A 16,552-nucleotide genomic window follows, 5' to 3' on the forward strand; every position below is an offset into this window, starting at 1 on the left:
CTGTTGCTGCCCCACGGGGGGAGCCGCGGGGCTGAGCCCACGCCGGGGCAGGGGGGCGATCTGCCGGCAGCCGGGGTGCTCCTCGGCCGCGCCGCGGGCTCATACACAGACGGCGCCCACGCTTCTTGCTCCCTGCAGCCCCACGCGAGCAGACATCGCCCACCCCAGGACCCGGCCGCGGAGGGGAGAGGGCAGCGGTGGGCAGGCCGGGGACCCAGGGGAGCCCCGACCCGGGGACCTGGGGGGGGGGGGGGCTGGCTCCGCACCCCTCCTGCGCCCCCGGCCTGCGGCTGCGCGGGCTCCCCTCCGGCCCAGACAGCTGCCCCGCGGAGCCGTCCCGCTCGTCGGCCTGGACTGGCCTCGCCCCCGCGGCGGCTGCGGCTGCCCGGGGCTGCAGGGGAGCTCCAGCCCGCCAGGATCCGCGCCGAGCCCGGCGCCCCCGGGTCGCCGCCGCGCTCACCGGGCTGCGCCGCTTCAGCGTCACGTTCTTCCAGAGCAGGAGATGGAGCTGGTGCAGGAACCCCATGGCCGGGCCGGGCCCAGCCCCGCCACAGGGGCTCCCCCCGCTCGGCTCCGCGGATCACCCGCCACCCACCGCCATGCCCCACCGGGCCGCCGCCGCCGCCGCCGCCTTTGTCAGCAGGCTGGGAGGGAACGGAGCGAGCGGGCCGGCCTCCGGCTCCGGCTCCAGCTCCGCCGCGCCGCGCCCGGCCCGACCCGGCCCGGCCCGGCCTTGCGCAGCACCACCCCCAGCCCGGGGCCGCCTCCCGCCACGCCCCTTAAAGGCACCGCCGGGCCGCGGTCGCTCCGCCCGCACCGCCCGGCCCGGCCCGGGGCAGGCCCTCGGGGCACCGCCCAGCCCAGCCCAGCCCGCTCCGCGGCGGCTTTGCCGGGCCCAGAGGGCACCGTCGTCCCGCTCAGGCCCCCCGGGATTTGCCGCCGAGCGGGCTGGTGGATCCGGCTCCTCCGGGGAAAACTGAGGCACGGAGCCCTCGCGGCATGGCGGGGGGGTCGCTGCGGCACCCGGTCTCCCCGGGTATGGCCTGTCCGGGAGCGGGGCTCCTGCCCCGGGGAGGGGCCGGGTTGGGGAAACCCTCGGTCCCCGGGAGCTGCCCCTGCTCCTCTCCAAGCCAGAGACACAGAGAGGTCACCCCGCTGAGCCTCTCCTCCCTCGTTGCCCCTCCAGGACTTGCTTCAGGGGAGCAAGTGGCTTTGGACGTCAGCATGCCAGGGAGGTGTTGCTGTCCCCAAACCACGCCGGCTGCTGCCTGCCCTGCTCAGGCCTCACTGCCTGCAGCTCCTGCCCAATTCATCCCACAGACAGGTGGTGGGGTGTCCACTTGTGTTCTTGGAGGGGACCAACCTGCCTGCAACAAGCCGCAGCCCCAGTCCAGCTGTGACTCCAAGGCTGGGAAGGATGCCCTCAGCAGCAGTATTAGCACCGAACTAGGCCAGCTCTCTGTCCATCCATCCATCCATCCTTTCCTTCCCTCTTTCCATTCCTCTGGTTCTCTTCATTTCAGGACCTGTCTCTCTCCCTGCCAACCGTCCGTAGCCACCTCTCTCCTTCGCCCCCTCTCCGCTCCTGCAGCTATCTTTAACCATCGCCGTCTCTGTGCTGCTGCCAGGGCCAAGTGCAGCCAGGAGCTGTGAATAACTCGTTTTGCTGCCCCAGCACCAAGTGGTGTTGCCAAGGGTGACTGTGTTTCGGGCAGGCTCTGCAACAGCTGCCCAGGCACTGACAAAAGCTCCCCTTGTCCCACCACAAAGCACCATTATTCAAAAAACTTCTGGGTGAAACATTGTGCTGAGGTGAGGGAGGGCAAGGGATGCCCGGGGGAACGTGGTGGTGGAGAGGCACTGCATTGCCCTGCTCCGTGCCTGGGGGAGGGCAGCTGTTTTGGAAGGGCTGGGGGGTGTGCAGGCAGCAGAGCTGCCTGGCACCGAGAGGAGCTGGGCAGGGGTGGCCAGGGCTGGCTCAGCACCTTTCCACCTGCGCCCTGCCAGCAGGAGTAACACGGGGGCAGCTGCACAAGGATGAGGGACCCCGAGGTTTGCTGGTGTTTCTCCAGTTTTGAAATACCAGAGAGATCTGGTGTCAAGGTAAGCTGTGCCATGGGGTTCAGCCAAGGGGCTGTCCAGCCCCAGACCTTGTTCCAGCAGCGGTCCCCAGTGAAGAAGGAATGCATGCACCCTTGGCTCCTCCAGAGGATTGCATGTGGTCTGTCCCCAGCCTGTGCTAGAAACACCTCAAAAAACCCCTGCCCTGCAGCAGAGTGGGTCCCCAGCTTGGAGGGGTGCAGCAGAGAGGGTCATGGGTGGGGCTGTGGACAATGTGGGCTCAAAGCCCTGACCTGGGTCTCCCGCCTCCCTCCCTCCTGCTGCCCCTGGGTGGGACTTGGTGAGCTTTGCAGCTCCTCTTCTGCTTGGCATGACCATGAAACCCCAGAAAGGGCCAGCAAGAGACAGACCCAGCAGCATGCCGTGGGGCAGCATGGCCCCAAGGACCTGGTGCCCATCTCCTCCATGGAGCTGGGGCTCTGAGCACCTCTCAGGGGACTTCTTCACGGGGTGGGCAAGCTTCTCCATCTGTGGGGGTTATCTGCAGATGGCAGCAACCACCCACACAAAGGTCTTTGCCCTGTGCTGGTGCAGTCTGGCGTTATCCAATGGTCCCACAGCCTGGCCCCGGGCACTGGGGACTTCTGCCCAGCACACCCAGGCAGAGCTGGCCCTGGCTCTCAGCCTGGCTTTGAGCCTCCAGCACCATGCTGCCACATGCCTGGGCCGTGGGGATCGAGGTGCCTGGACCCACCAGCTGCAAGTACCCCCCAGGGCATCACCCCTCTGCCGGGGTGTCATGGGGCAGCACCCAGGGGTGACAGCTACAAGTGCTGGGAAAAATCTCCCTCCTGCTCCACCATCCACCTTGCATCCCCAGTAGAAACCTTGTGGCTGCTGCTGTCCCCAATGCTGTCCTCTGCAGAGGGGAACAGCCCTGTCACCCCGGTCCCCAGGGCTGTGCCGAGGGGGATGGGGACAGCAGCGGGGACGATGCTGACAGCTCCAGCTGGGCAGGGAGCACTGCCTGCAGCTGCCGGGGTTGGGGCAGGCCGGGCTGGGAACAGTGCTGTGCAGCGCCCAGTATCTGGGCTCTCAATCACGCAGGAGATTAAAAGCAGAAAGGGGGTGAGAAAAGATAACAGGAAACGGGATATGTCTGGGGAGGAAAAAACACCCAGCCTCAGAGCTGCAGTTGGCCTCCGAGGTCTCACGGGGTGGCACTGAAACCACAGAGCCCTGCTACACCCCGGCATGATGCTGTGCTCAGGCACTGCCCAGCCCCTTGCCTTGCACCAGTGCTGCAGCCATCCTTGCTCCTGGGATCCAGGCAGCTGGCGGGAGCAAGGCTGCAGTGGGGGGTGCAGACCCCAGGGGTGCTTGAGCAGCCCAAGAACCCCCAGGGAGTGGCTTGGGGTCCCACGCCCAGCTCTGTGTGTGCCCCTGCCAGCTCCAGGGACAGCACTGTGTGCCTTGGGGCTCCCCTCCCTGCCTCAGTTTCCCCATCTCTTTTCCCCTGCCAGGGCTTTCGGGAAGACTTGGTGCCCAGACAGCAATGCCAGCAAAGACAACAACTGGGCGTGTGGCCAGACGGGGACAGGGCAGGTCCGGAGCCTAGACACAGGAGACAGCTCTCCGTGCAGAGGCAGCTGGGGCACACGCATGCCCACTTCCCCTTTTGGCAGAAAGCATCCCAGGCAGGGCAGGTGCCCTGGGCTTGGTGGCACTGAGGAGCTGCTGGTGCCCCCTTAGCTCACAGTTTCAGGATGAGTCAGCGGGACCCAAATTCAGGCTGGCATCCTGTTTTCAACCAGGCTGCGGGTGGCACATGGGAGGCACCTTGGCAAGGCTGAGGGCAGGGCCCTACCTGCACCCTTCCCAGTGCAGGTAGGGCATTCGAACCCCCAGCACACACGCCCAGGCAAGGCACCTGCTCCTTCCCAGCACCAACCAAGAGGGAATTGCCGGTGGCCCTGGGTGGCAGTGCCAGGCTGAGGCTCTGGGGCTGATGCCCCTTTCCATCCCCGCCAGCTCTGCCATGGGTGGCAGCGAACGCCGAGGAAGCGCCCGGTTCCAGTCCAAGCCGAATGAACATCTTGTTGTTTGGCTGCTCCTGGGTGACATCAGAGGGAGCTGTGTGCGCAGCTGGACCTGACAATCCTGCTTATAATAATAATAGTAATAACAACAACAATAATAATAATGTATTAGTGGTCTCAGTAAGTGTTTGTGGGATGTGCTTTGGCACAAAGCTGCCAGCTAGCAGAGCTGCCCCATGGGCTCCGCACAGCCCCACCACGGCTCTGGCAGGCCGCTGTGCCCACAGGAGTGCCGCAGGCAGAGCAGCCCGCTGGGGCTCAGGACCCTGCCTCCACCCTACCCCCGCAGGACTGGGTGCCCACGGACAGGGTGGGTTGCAAGGCTCAGTGTGGATCGGGGATCTCTACCCACTGTCCCCTCCTCCATGCCACTGTGTGTTTCCTCCCTGTCCGCTGGCACCCCTCTGCCATGGGGGCAGGAACCCAGGAATCGAGCCAGGGAAGGTGGCCAGTGTGGGCATGGACCCAGTCCCCACCGGCTTGGGAGGGGACCCTCCGACACCATGGGGAGTGCTGGAGAGCCCTGGTGCAGTGCGGGGATACGGGGCCATCCCGCAAACCCCAAACCGGGGATGGGTTTGCAGCCCAACCGGGATATGGGGGCTCTGGCTGGCGGCTGGGACAGGAGCGGCGCTTGGCAGCAAGGAGCCACGCTTTGGGCTCAATTTCAAACCTGGCACCTGGGAAACCCCTTTGGGGAACTGAAATCCCATGTGTGGCCACACACACCTTCTCCAAGGAGCCACAGCCCTGCGGGAGGGTGGTGGGGGAAGCGCAGGGGGCCGGGGCAGGATGCAGGGGCACAGAGCTGTGAGCAGCACCTGCACCAGGAGCCCTTCTGGGGGAGGGGGGCACGGTACTGCTGTGGGGCAGCACCTGCCACGGGGCACGCACCGGGCAACAGTGTCCCACCTCGGCATGGGGTATGCACCTAGCCACGTGCAGCACCCAGCCATGGGGCACCCACCCTGCCATGGGCATGCACCCGCCCCCGGGGCACACACCCAGATGTGGGTCACATTGCTGCCCGCACCGCGCAGGGGAAGTGCTGGAGCGAGCTGTGCCAGCTGCTGAGCGCAGCAGGAAGGACCCGCTGTGGGGCCGGGGCAAGACAAAACCACAGAAAAGAGGAAGCCCTCAAGTCCCCCAGCCCAGTGGCAGCAGCTGTCCAGGCAGACACACGCAGGCACCTCGCACGCTGCTGTGCCAGCACTTCCCCGGTAAGTCTGAGCTCAGCACTGCTGCCTACAATGGGGAGAGGGGCTGAAAAACGGGTCAGCTCCTGGCACTGCCAGCGCAGGGTGTCTCCTCCCAGAGCATCCTCAAAATGGGGGCAGCATCCCCGCTGCCAGGGTCTGGCGGGCAGAGGGACCCAAAGCACCGGAGTGCAGTGCAGGGAGCTGGCAAAGCTTTCCCAACCCTTCCCGCTTCAGATGTCAGGTTTTTCTGGAGCCTAAACTTAGCTCGTGTATTTTAGCAGGACAGACAGAGAGGGCCAAGGCATGGAAGGGATTTTTTGCAGCAAAGCTGCAGCGGCTGGGGTGGGAAAGCAGGGCACCACTTTCCAGGAGGCTCAAAAATCGCAGAGGAACTGGCACAGCCCTAGCCAGCAGCAGGGCTCAGGCAGCCAACGTGTTTTCAGAGGTTGCCTCAAAAGGGAAACCACCGTTGGTGCCGAATGCCATCGGTGGCCCGTGGGCACTGGGCCCTGCACCTGGGACCGATGCTCCCGGGTGGGCTCAAGCTGGTGGCCAGTCCCCAGCCCAGCCAAGAGTCCCCCTCACTGCCCCCACCACTGCTCTCTGTTACCGCTGGTTGAAGTGCAGCACCGCCAGCGGAGGCCTGAGGCAGGCAGATGGGCGCTGTGGTGGGGTGAGCATCTTGCGGCCGGGGTTCCCACGCGCTGAGCCCTACCAGCAGCAGCCCCAAATGGCTCCCTGCCTGTGCTGCTCTCCCTGCCCTGCCTGCGCAGCACTGGCCATCTGTGACAACCCAAAAGTAAAATATGAGTGTTTGGGGCACTGAGGCTGCAAGCTCCCAACCTGCTGGGGCTCCCCGTGCCCTTGGTGGCTGGGGAGAGCACCCCGAGCCTGGGGAGACCCTTGCCATCGCTGTGGGTGGGTGCTGCGGTGAGGGGGCACTTCTCAGGCAGGACACTCCAGTCCAGCTCTGAGCGGGGTTTCAGACTTCCCAGTTACTCCCAGGGACACCCCAGTTCAGAGCTGGGGCCTCACCGTGCGGTTATTCAGGCAGGACCTGGGGTGTTCCTCCTCGCCCTTTGGCGTGTGACCCCATCCTGCCAATCCCCAGGCACCTTTCTTCCAAGCCTGGCTGTGGCAAGGCTGGCTGCAGTTCAGGCTTCACCTGCCCCAGGCAAAGCAAGAAGGGTGGCTGTTTGTTAGGTGGGGAAACTGAGGCATGGAGCAAGCATCAAAGGACCACATCCCTCGTGCATGTGGCAGGGAGCGGCATTAGGCAGTTGGGGTGGGGGGACAGGTGGCTGCTGCCCATCGGCTCCGTGCCCACCCCCCTGGCAGCATCCCTGCTTGTCCCGGAGATGGGGACACTGGGGACTGCAGGAGGGTGGCACAAAAGCCAACGTGGGGTGACACCAGATGCACTGGGGATCCTGGGGGGTATGGGGGCCAGCAGAGGGGCCAGGGGTGATGCTGGGTCCCAGGTTTCACAGGGAAGGCCTTTCTCCATCCCCTCCAGCCCCAGCACCTCCCCACCACCCCTCTCTCCTGGCAAGCTGAGCTGATGGCCCTTGGTGGCCTCTCCTCTCTCCCAGGTGTCAGCTCTGTCACCCAAGAAGGTGACAGCCAGCCCGGCAGCAATGCCCCGGGCATCACCACTGCCACGGCTGCCATGGGGCCGGCCCGGCGTGAAGGCGGTGGTCGCAGCTGGAGTGTTTGCAACCACCCTCTGGAACCTGAGGTGCTTCCTCAACCCGTCTGAAGTCTCCAGAGAAGCCCCCAAGCACACTGAGCCGCTGGTGGTCCTGGTGTGGGAATGGCCCTCGAAGCAGGTCCCCAACATCAGCAGGGACGTTTGCCATGAGCTGTATGGCATCGCAGGCTGCTGGCTTACCACAGAGCGGCAGTTCCTGGGCCGGGCGGACGTGGTGGTGTTCCCCCACACCAGGCTCCAGACCGGCAGGGACAGGCTGCCCAAGGAGAGGCCGCCAGGGCAGAACTGGGTGTGGGTCTCCCTGGAGTCCCCCTCCAACACTAAAGCTCTAGCAGGATGGAACCAGACCTTCAACTGGGTGATGACCTACAGACGGGACTCTGACATCTTCATCCCCTACGGCAAGCTTGTGCCCAACCGGTCAGCTACTGTGAACGTCCCTGTGAAGACCAACTTGGTGTCCTGGGTTATCAGCAACTACCACAGGACTCAGAAAAGAGCTGAAGTCTACAAAAACCTCTCCAGGTACCTCCATGTGAACATATATGGCAAAGCAAACAAAAAGCCACTCTGCAAGGACTGCCTCTTGCCAACGACATCCAAGTCCAAGTTCTACCTGGCCTTTGAGAACTCCATCCACCAGGACTACATCACTGAGAAGCTCTGGAGGAACTCACTGATGGCCAGCACTGTGCCCGTGGTGCTGGGGCCTCCCCGGGCCAACTACGAGCAGTTCATTCCTGCAGACTCCTTCATTCACGTCGATGACTTTGGTTCCCTGGCAGAGCTGGCCACCTTCCTGAAGACCATGAACTCCAGCCGCTACCAGCAGTTCTTCGCCTGGCAGAAGAGGTACAGCGTGAAGCTCTATGCCGACTGGAGGGAGCGGATCTGCACCATCTGCACCGCCTACCCCAGCCTGCCCCGTGGCCACGTCTATCCCGACCTGGAGAGCTGGTTCAACACATAACACAGGGCTGGTGTGTACTGGGACCATCAGGGATGCATCTGGGCAGATGATACTGGGGTGGGGGAGCATGGGGCACCCTCCTTCAGACCAGGACATGGGGCAGGGAGGGATGTGAGACCCCCGACCTCTCCTCCCAGCCTGGCTGTTGCCACACCGGGACCTTGAGCAACTCCATGTGACTTAAATTTCTTGCAAAACGGGACTAAACCCCCCCAGACCTAACACTGACCTACCTCACTAGGGTGCCGACAGGACAAGAGGGTTCTTTGGAAATAAAGGACAGTGCTGCAGAGGCTCTGCCTGTGGCATGGGGGCTGGTGGGGGGCTGAGGGCTCCTCAACCTTCCCCTGCGATCGCTCTGCCTCCCCAGGTCCTTCTGCTGCATGGCAAAGCCCTGGTGGAGGAGGCCCCAGGTGGCTGGGCTGGAGGGGCTGAGCTCAGAGCACCCTGCAGCAGGGACGGGGAGCGCGGCCTCTGCTCCGCCACTTCCCAGCACAGCCCACCAGCACCCGTTCCCCTCCTCCCCCCCGCCCCAAATTATGGGTGTCACCGTGCTGGCGAGGACCGGCAGGACACCGGATGCTCTCAAGAGCAATCTCAGCCTGCTCAGTGCGGGGCCAGCTCAGAGGGATGCTGTGGTTTGCTGCTCCCCTGCCGGCATGCCTGCCCCGCTGTGGCAGGAAGCCAGCAAGGTCGTGGCATCCGGAGCCTCACAGCGAGCCCAGAGCAAAACCGGTCCCGTGGGCACCCTGCGGCACCGGCAGCCTGCTCGGTGTGCCCTTGGCACTGCCAAGCCCCTACGCATACTGCACTGCACCCACACCACCAGCACCCTGCAGTGCTGGGCCCTGTGCCACGCACACGCCGCACCGTGGGCACCCTGCACTGAGCACACCCCCTGCACCGTGGGCACCCCCTGCACCGTGGGCACGCCGTACCACACGCTTGCCCTGCAGTGTGCACACCCTGCGCCATGGGCACCCTGCTGCCCACGCACTGCACGCTGGGTGCGGGCAATGGCCAGACACCCCGAGGGGAAGCACCCATCTGGGTTCAGTGGTGGATGTCAGGGGTGCGTGACAGGACCAGGGAGTGGGACATCACTGCTCTATCCGTGCCTTCCTCTGCGCCCCTTGGCTCGGTGCCATCAAACCGCGATATAAACAATTTATTTTGTCACAGGTTTCCCCTGGTTTCCCCCACTGCAGCCCGAAGTCATCCAACGCCACCCTTGCATCCCCGCGAGCTGCCTGCTGCCCTGCGGGACCAGCTCCTGGTGCCTGGGGTGCAGCGGTGGGGGGGGGCTCAGGCATGCAGTGACACCCACTCAGCAGAGGGGACATTCCTGCCTCGGGCTGCACTTCATTGCACCCCTGGCCCAGCCCTCGCTGTGTTGCAGTTTGACGGGCACGCCACCCTCTTCCGATTTCTGTGGCTTCCGATTTCAGCCTCGTTTTGTCTTGTGGGTCAACTGAAAATGGAGCTGGAGGGGCTCTGAGCACCCACGGGCAGGGCTCTGGGGCAAGCAGGGTTTGGGGGGTCCCACAGGGGGCCGGGGTCCTGCCTGGCTAGCCTTTTGCTGAAGTGGAAAATCAGACATTGGAAACATGGAAAGAAGCAAACCTCAGGGAGGCAACACCCTTCCCAGGCTTCCTGCTACCCACTGTGCCGATCAGCAGCACCCCCAGCCCTCCCACTCCCAAAGCATCAGGCAGCAAAGGGCAGCAGCGGCTGGGGGGCAGTTTCCAGTGGGTGCTGTGTCCCCACTCTGCGGGCAGGCAGCGACAGGCACTGGGGAGCAAGCAGGGACACAGGAGAGCCAAGACGCAGAGCCAAGGGGATCCCTCCCCATGGGGCTGGCACCCAGCCTGGTGTGCACCCCAGCCCTTCGCAGGGTCCCCAGGCGCCCCACAAGCAGCTGCCTGCAGTGACCCTGGCCCGCAGGAGCAAGGCTGCAGGCCAGCCCGAGAGCAAACCCATCATTTACCTGCAGCTGAAAAAGGGACTTTTCAGAAGTTTACTGAAAGGCTTGGTCATTTCATCGCTTCTGCTCAGGGAAAAATCCCTCCGGGGGCACAGGCTGGTGGCAAAGCAGGCTGCAGAGCCCATGGCACTGGAAAGTGAGGGGTCATCCCCCAGACACTTGCTTCTCCTGGCTGGGCTGGCACCCCCGATCCCCACCAGCTCAGCCCCTGGTGCCTACCCGGACCCGCCTGGCTTGGCCGGCACCACCCAGCATGGCACGGCCACCACAAGGCTGCCTCAGCTGGACCACGCACATGGGAGCACCCCTCGCCCACCGGTGCCGGACCAGCAGCCCCATGGCAAGGACAGCCCAGGTTCCCATACCTTTCCCCTGTCCACCCTGGGGCTGGGAGCTGGGCGGCTCCTGCTACATCCCCGCCCGGTCCTTCCCCATCTACAGCGTCCGCTGGAGCAGCCTGCAGGTGAGACCCCGCTGCGCTCTCACTCTTCCCAAAAGCAGCTACAGAAAAAACAGCAGCTCAGATTGGGTGGAAGGTGACCCCCTTGCAGAATCCTGACCGGCTCTGCTTTGAGGTGGCACAGCTTCCACAAGCTGGCTGTCCCCTCCAGGGCCAAGCTGCTACCACTCCTGGTGGTGGGCTGGGCAGCAGGCAGCCAAGAGCCAGGTGTTGCTGGCATGACGGGGACACATCCACCCACCTTGTGCACACCAGTCCAGCCCCACCATGCCCCCGCAGGCAGCCAAACCTGCGCCACTGGGCTGCCTGGCACCGTGCAGGAGCAGGGATGCAAGGGAGGCAAGGAAAGGGTTAGCTCGCTCTCATGCCCCAAAGAACTGAGATTTATTTCATTGCCAGAGGGAATATGATTAAGAAAAAAAAATATAAAAATCATCATCAACTACAGCAGGCTCAAAGGCATGGGGGTGCTAGCAGCATGGACAGGGCAGTATTGGCCCCCCTGGGCTGGGACCCCCTGGGGAAAGACGGTCCCTGGGCAGCCGGGCCGGGGCAGAAGGACAACGGCTGGAGTGGAGAGGGCACGGGGACCTGGGGCAATGCTGGGCACAAGGGCCGGGAGGACCCCCACCGCTCCCGCAAAACAAGCCCCGCCAGCCTCCCCACGAACGGGCGAAGCTCTCCTGTGCCGTGGGGCGAGGGGCGGCTGGGGCTGCGAGGGCTTACCTCCAGCCCCAAGCTCCAGCCCCTGGCTCGCCCCAGCTGCCTGGGAGGGTGGGCAGAGCCGCCAGGGACCCCAGCCCTGGGCACAGCACCCCAGCCCTGCTCTACGTGACAGGGACGAGGCACCTGGGAAACTAGTCATCACTACAAAGATTTTTGCTTTTTAAAAACTACAACCAAAAACCATTAAAAAAATAAAGCCACCCCCCACCCACCCCTCAAAAAAATTTAAGAAATACTTTTTTTCTGGGTTTTGCAGGAGAGCGTCTTGGCTGGGCCGGGCGCAGGCAGCTCTGCTCAGCGCCCTGGGCACGTGTGGCTTCAGTGGGGTGCAGTGGGGCAGGAGCAGCTGCCCCCCAGGAGCGGTTGGAGAGGGGCCGATGCTGCTGGGACCAGTAAGCTCACATAACTGGGAAGGGCTGGGAGCAACTACAGAGAGTGGGCACCATCCCTGTGCCAGGCTCCCAGCCCTTCCCCTGCCCCTCGCACCCCAAAAGCCCTAAGGCAGCCCAGCAAGTGCCCAGGCAGGCCCCGGGAGCAGGAGCAGGGCTGTGCCCGTGCCTTCTCAGGGTGAAGTGGGGGGAAGCCACCCCCTGAGAGCCAGCCCAGCCGCAGTGTCAGGGCGGCACCGCCACCAGCCCCTGCAGCCCCCCCGGTTCAGTGGCTGCTGTTGCTCATGGAGAGCCCAGGCTGCAGCACTTGAGGGAACATCTCAGCTTTGTGGAAAGGTGGCATGTAGACTGGAGGGGAGGGCGCCAGGCTGTAGCCCTGGGACGTCACCGGGATGGGCAGGCTGGTGGGCACCAGGGACTGGTTCATGTCGTACATCACCCCCTCCGCCTCATTGCCGAAGGGCAGCAGCAGCCGTTTTCCTTTCTGACGCCGGTTGCAGAACCAGACCCGGACCACCTGCGAGGGAGGGGAGATGGGACAAAAGTGAGAGAGGCAAGCCCAGGCGCTGTGCAGGTGACGAGGAGACCCTTCCGTTGGTGGCATCTCCACAGCACCCTCCCTGCCACAGCTCCCCCTGGGGCTGGGCTTGGACAGGCCAATGGTGGCTACCAGCCCCGGCCACTCTCCCACAGCTTCCAGTATCGAACCAGCCTAATGTGGGTGCTCAGGAACCGCAGTCGTTTGGGCACCCACCCTGCGAACCCTCCCAACCTACGTCTTTGTCCAGGTTGAGGTCCTCAGCAATCTGGGAGATCTCCTGGGGACTGGGCTTCACGCACTTGCGGAAGAAGTTCTCCAGTGTCCCCTTCACGTTTGTCTCGATGCTGGTCCTGCGTTTTCTCTTCCGGGCTTGGGCCAACACTTGCTCTGCATTGCACATCTGGAAAGGAGAGAGAGGACACATTCTTGGTCACAGGGCTGACAACGTCCCCACCAGGCTCTGGACGCACGTGCAGACAGCTGCAGAGGTCTGGGAGGGATGGGGACAGGCTTTGCCCCTGTGACTGTCCACTGAGTGTCACCCCACTGCAGCTGGGGCCATTCACAGTGTCTGCAGCTGGTGCAGGGGGGTTGGACACTTCTTCCTGCATCCCCCCAGGTAGCAGCAAGCTGCACCTCCAGCTTATGAGATTATAGCAGGACCTGGCTGCTCTGAGATGGAAGCTGCCACAGTTCTCACAAGGTGTCTTGGGGGGGATTTGGGCTCCCACCAGCCTGGCAGAAGGTTCCCTGCACAGCCGGACTGAAGCTATGGCAGTGAGATGCTGCTATGTATGGCACAGCATGCCTGCAGCTCCCCTCCTCTCTCCCAAAAACCACGTGTAGAAAGGGAAGGGAAGCTCCAGCTGATGGCTCACTGGTGCAGGGTACCCCCGACTCCCGGCCCTCCCCAGCCCCGTACCTCTTGCATGTTGTCTGTGTTCTCTGCCTCGTTGAGCCAACGCTGCAGCAGTGGCTTCAGCTTGCACATGTTCTTGAAGCTGAGCTGCAGCGCTTCGAAGCGGCAGATGGTCGTCTGGCTGAACATCTTCCCTGCGCAGGCAGGCAGGCAGTCACGCACTGCTCTGCTCCTGCCCCCACGCCGGGGATCTCCCGCCCCCAGCAGCCCCCCAGGACCCCCCCTCCAGCATCCCCTGTCCCTGGGGATGGGGGATCAGGAAAGGCATTCTCCCTGCGGCTGCTTCAGCAGGGATTTCAAGCACTGATACACTCTTCAATAAGCAGCTGTAGCTATTTTAAACCAGTTCCTTGTTATCAAACCCTTCCTGGTAGATCGAGTACTTAACTGCGGGGCTGGGGAGGCCCAGGAGCCCTGGGGCTGGTGCTCACCGCCTCCTTGGCGGGTCGTTAAGGAGCAGAAACCTCCATTGCCCAGGTGCTCCATCCCCCTCCCAGGCCTCTCCCTTCCCCCTGGGTGCGAAGGGGAGATGGGGACCCGGACCGGACCCTTACCATAAAGGGTGCCCAGCGCCAGCCCCACGTCAGCCTGAGTGAAGCCCAGCATGATGCGCTTGTGCTTGAGGTCCTTGGCGAACTGCTCCAGCTCTTCCGAGGTTGGCGCATCCTGGCAGGGGCATAGATAAACTGAGAGGGGACAACCGGCGCCCAGGGGCTGCCAAGAGCAGGGTGTGTCGGGGGCAGCGTGGGGCGGGAGAGGGCTCGGCTGAGCCTTTGGCAGCGCCGACACCCACCAGCCGCTGCCACCTCTGGGGTCCTTGGGGCGACGGGATGGGTGGCAGAAGGGTTTTCCCCAACCCCTGAACAAGGGGCTCTGCTCAGGGACCCCAAAGCGCCTCCACCCCACCTTGCCCCACGCAGGACCCCCTGGACACCCCCCAGACCATGCACACCACCCAGCTCACATGGCAGAGGCCCGGGGTGGTGCAAGGGCCCAGGGACAGACACCCGGTCCCGGGAGCCCCCAGAGCCCCCGGGCTCACAGCCCCACGGCCTGACCAGAGGCAGCACTCGTAGGCACATTTGCTGATGGCCCCAGCATTGCCCCACTCCCCGCGCATCCCACGACACGTCCCCACGGGCTCAGCTATCGCGGGGCGTGGGCACCCACCTCCCCACGGCTCTCGGGCAGGGGGCAGCCCCTTGCCAGCCCCTCTCCTGCCTGCACCCAGGGCAGGTGAAAAGCGAACGATGAAAGCGCCCGGGACTCGAGTGGGATTCAAACACCTCTTTGCCACAACCAGCCTCTTCCCTTCTGGAAAGCTGCTTACCCAGGTGCTTCCCTTCCTCCCTGCAGCGCAGCCTTTAACTGATGCGGGGGCATTTTGCAATCTTTTACCAGATTTCCACATTTGGAGCGCAGTTTCGGATTTTACAGGCGTCCCTCCTACCACCAAGTCTTGGCTTTTAATTCCTGGCGTACATCGGCACCAAGAAGCCCGGAGCATCCCTGCCACGGGGCAATCCTCATTCTCCCTCAGCTGGGAAAGAACATTCCTCGTAACCCCCCACCCAACGCGGCAGGCTGCGACCCGGGGGACGCGCATCCTTCCACGCTCCCACCCCTGAGCTCGGCGTGCGCGGGAGCCCCCGAATCCCCACGGCACGGTCCCGGCAGCAGCTCCGCAAAAACCCGACCAACACACCCGCAGCCGCCCGCAGGAACTCTGCAACAAACCCCGGCATCATCTGCCGCGGCTACCCCCGAGGCGTGACTGCCTGGGCGGAACGGGTTTATATTATGGCAAGTTTTAGAAATATTAAAAATAAACCCAAAATAGAGCTGCCGGTCACGCTGATAACTGCTGCTGCAACTCCCCGAGGCTCCCCCACGCCTCCGGGCTGGCTGCCCGCGCCCCGGCAGCCATCGGGGCCCGCGGAGCCCCGGGAGGAGCGGCCGGGGAAGCAGCCGCCGTCCTCGCACGGCCGAAGGGGCTGCCAGGAGCCGGGCTGCGGCGGGGCAGAGCCCGGGGGGGCCGCGCTGCGGTGCCCCGAGCATCCCCGAGCCGTGCGTCGGCATCGCGTCCGCGGGACGGCCGCGCGGCGCCACGTGAACGGGACGGTCAGCACGAGGGAAAGCCGGCCCCCCGCCCCCAGTCCCCCAAAAGCACCTTTCTCACCCCAAAGAAGCCTCCCCGAGGCGCTACCCCCGCGGAGCGCCTGACCCAGCCGGGACGAGCCCCGGCGCTGGGACACGTCGGGCCGATTTGGGGCTTCTCCCGGGGGCACCCGGCGGAGGGGGCGGGCAGGACGACACCGGCGGGGTACCCGCTTTGCCCCTGCCCGGGCCGGGCCGGCGATGGCCGGGAGCCGCCAGGCAATCCCCTGCTCCGACGGGGCGGCAAGGCAGCGAGCCCGGGCTCTGCTCCCCCCGCCTCCGCAGCGGGGCACGAAGGGGAGCGCGGTAGATGCGAGGGGTGCCGGGGCGCCCGGTTCGCCGGGCGGAGGGCAGTGGGGCAGGGGCAGCCCGTCTCCGTCCCGTCGGGTCTCACCTCGTCGCCGCTGTCGCTGGAGTGTCCGCCCTCGCTGGCGGCGCCGCTCGAGCTGCCGCTGCTGCCCAGCCCGGAGACACCGCCGGAGCCCGGCTGAAGGGCGGCCGGGCAGAGCTGGGGGCCGGGAAAGGCGGCGGCGCCGGTGCCGGGGAAGGGCGGGCCGGGCAGGGCGGCGTTGGCAGGCCCGGGGGGCGCGGGCCCGGCCCAGGGCGGGGCGGGCCAAGCCGGCCCGCAGCAGGCCGCGGCGCGGGGCTCGGGCGAGGGCTGGCGGCACGGCCGGCCCGGGCGCGCCTCCGCCTTGGCGGGCGGCCCTGCGGGCGGGGGCAGCCAGGCGCGGGCCGGCGGCGGGTCGCGGGCGGCCTCGGGCTCGGCGGCGAAGGGGAAGAAGAGCGGCTGGGCGGCCGCCCCGTCGAAGCCGCCGCGGGGGAAGGGCGGGCCGGCGTCGGGCAGGAGGCCGAAGGGGGCGGCCGGCAGCCCCCCGTCCGGGCTGAACATGCTGCCCGCGGCCCTAGGGCTCCATGCGGGGGCTGCGGGGCTCGGCCCGGCCGCCCGCCGGCCGCTGCCTCCCTGCTGCGGCGCCGCCGGGGCCTCTGAGGGCGGCGGGGCCGGGCCGGGCCGGGCCGGGCCGTATGGAAATGGGCCCCGGCCCCATTGGCCCCGCACCGGTGGGTCGGGCGTGAACTTGATCCCCCCTGAGGGGGGCGGGGGGGAGGCACCCGGGGGGGGGAAGGTGCGAGGGAAGGTGGCTGCGGCCCGCCCGCACCCTTGGCCGCGGGCAGGAGAGGGACCCCGCGGCGAGGTCTCGCCCCCTCTGGCCCCACTTGCCGGGAAGGGCAGAGCCCCCCGCACAGCTCGGGGCGACCCAAAGGTGGGGGCAGCATCAGCCCCAGGGTCTCCCCACCTGGGAACTCCCCAGCGCCGCGGGGCACGGGCAGGGAATCA

General features: G+C 65.4%; 3 protein-coding genes across 5 annotated transcripts in view; 1 reads left to right on the forward strand and 2 right to left on the reverse strand.

Annotated features, from left to right (window-relative positions):
- The window catches only part of ABCA2 (ATP binding cassette subfamily A member 2), a 33,301-nt gene extending 32,579 nt beyond the window's left edge, over nt 1–722 (reverse strand). For both annotated transcript variants that reach the window (XM_054848168.1, XM_054848167.1), the window contains exon 1: nt 461–722. In XM_054848168.1, coding sequence (XP_054704143.1) covers nt 461–526 — 66 coding nt within the window. In that variant the 5' untranslated portion in view covers nt 527–722. The remainder of the gene's footprint in view (nt 1–460) is intronic.
- Nucleotides 723–5,289: 4,567 nt separating this feature from the next.
- Nucleotides 5,290–8,332, forward strand: FUT7 (fucosyltransferase 7). The gene is made up of 2 exons (XM_054848189.1): nt 5,290–5,380; nt 6,952–8,332. The coding sequence occupies exon 2, from the start codon at nt 6,997–6,999 to the stop codon at nt 8,038–8,040; it is 1,044 nt and encodes a 347-aa protein (XP_054704164.1). The 5' UTR covers nt 5,290–5,380; nt 6,952–6,996; the 3' UTR covers nt 8,041–8,332.
- A 2,525-nt stretch (nt 8,333–10,857) lies between these two features.
- On the reverse strand, nt 10,858–16,105 carry POU5F1 (POU class 5 homeobox 1). 2 transcript variants are annotated; one of them, XM_054848187.1, is made up of 6 exons: nt 15,611–15,716; nt 14,390–14,599; nt 13,614–13,725; nt 13,063–13,193; nt 12,376–12,540; nt 10,858–12,116 (listed from the first exon to the last, which is right to left on the reverse strand). In XM_054848187.1, the coding sequence occupies exons 2-6, from the start codon at nt 14,564–14,566 to the stop codon at nt 11,865–11,867; spliced, it is 837 nt and encodes a 278-aa protein (XP_054704162.1). In that variant the 5' UTR covers nt 14,567–14,599; nt 15,611–15,716; the 3' UTR covers nt 10,858–11,864. The 2 variants fall into 2 exon arrangements, with proteins under 2 accessions (XP_054704162.1, XP_054704161.1); XM_054848186.1 differs by lacking the exon at nt 14,390–14,599 and having other exon boundaries at nt 15,611–16,105.
- Between the last annotated feature and the right edge of the window lie 447 nt (nt 16,106–16,552).

Source organism: Grus americana, chromosome 20 (genome assembly GCF_028858705.1).
Source record: "Grus americana isolate bGruAme1 chromosome 20, bGruAme1.mat, whole genome shotgun sequence".
NCBI classification, from domain to species: domain Eukaryota; kingdom Metazoa; phylum Chordata; class Aves; order Gruiformes; family Gruidae; genus Grus; species Grus americana.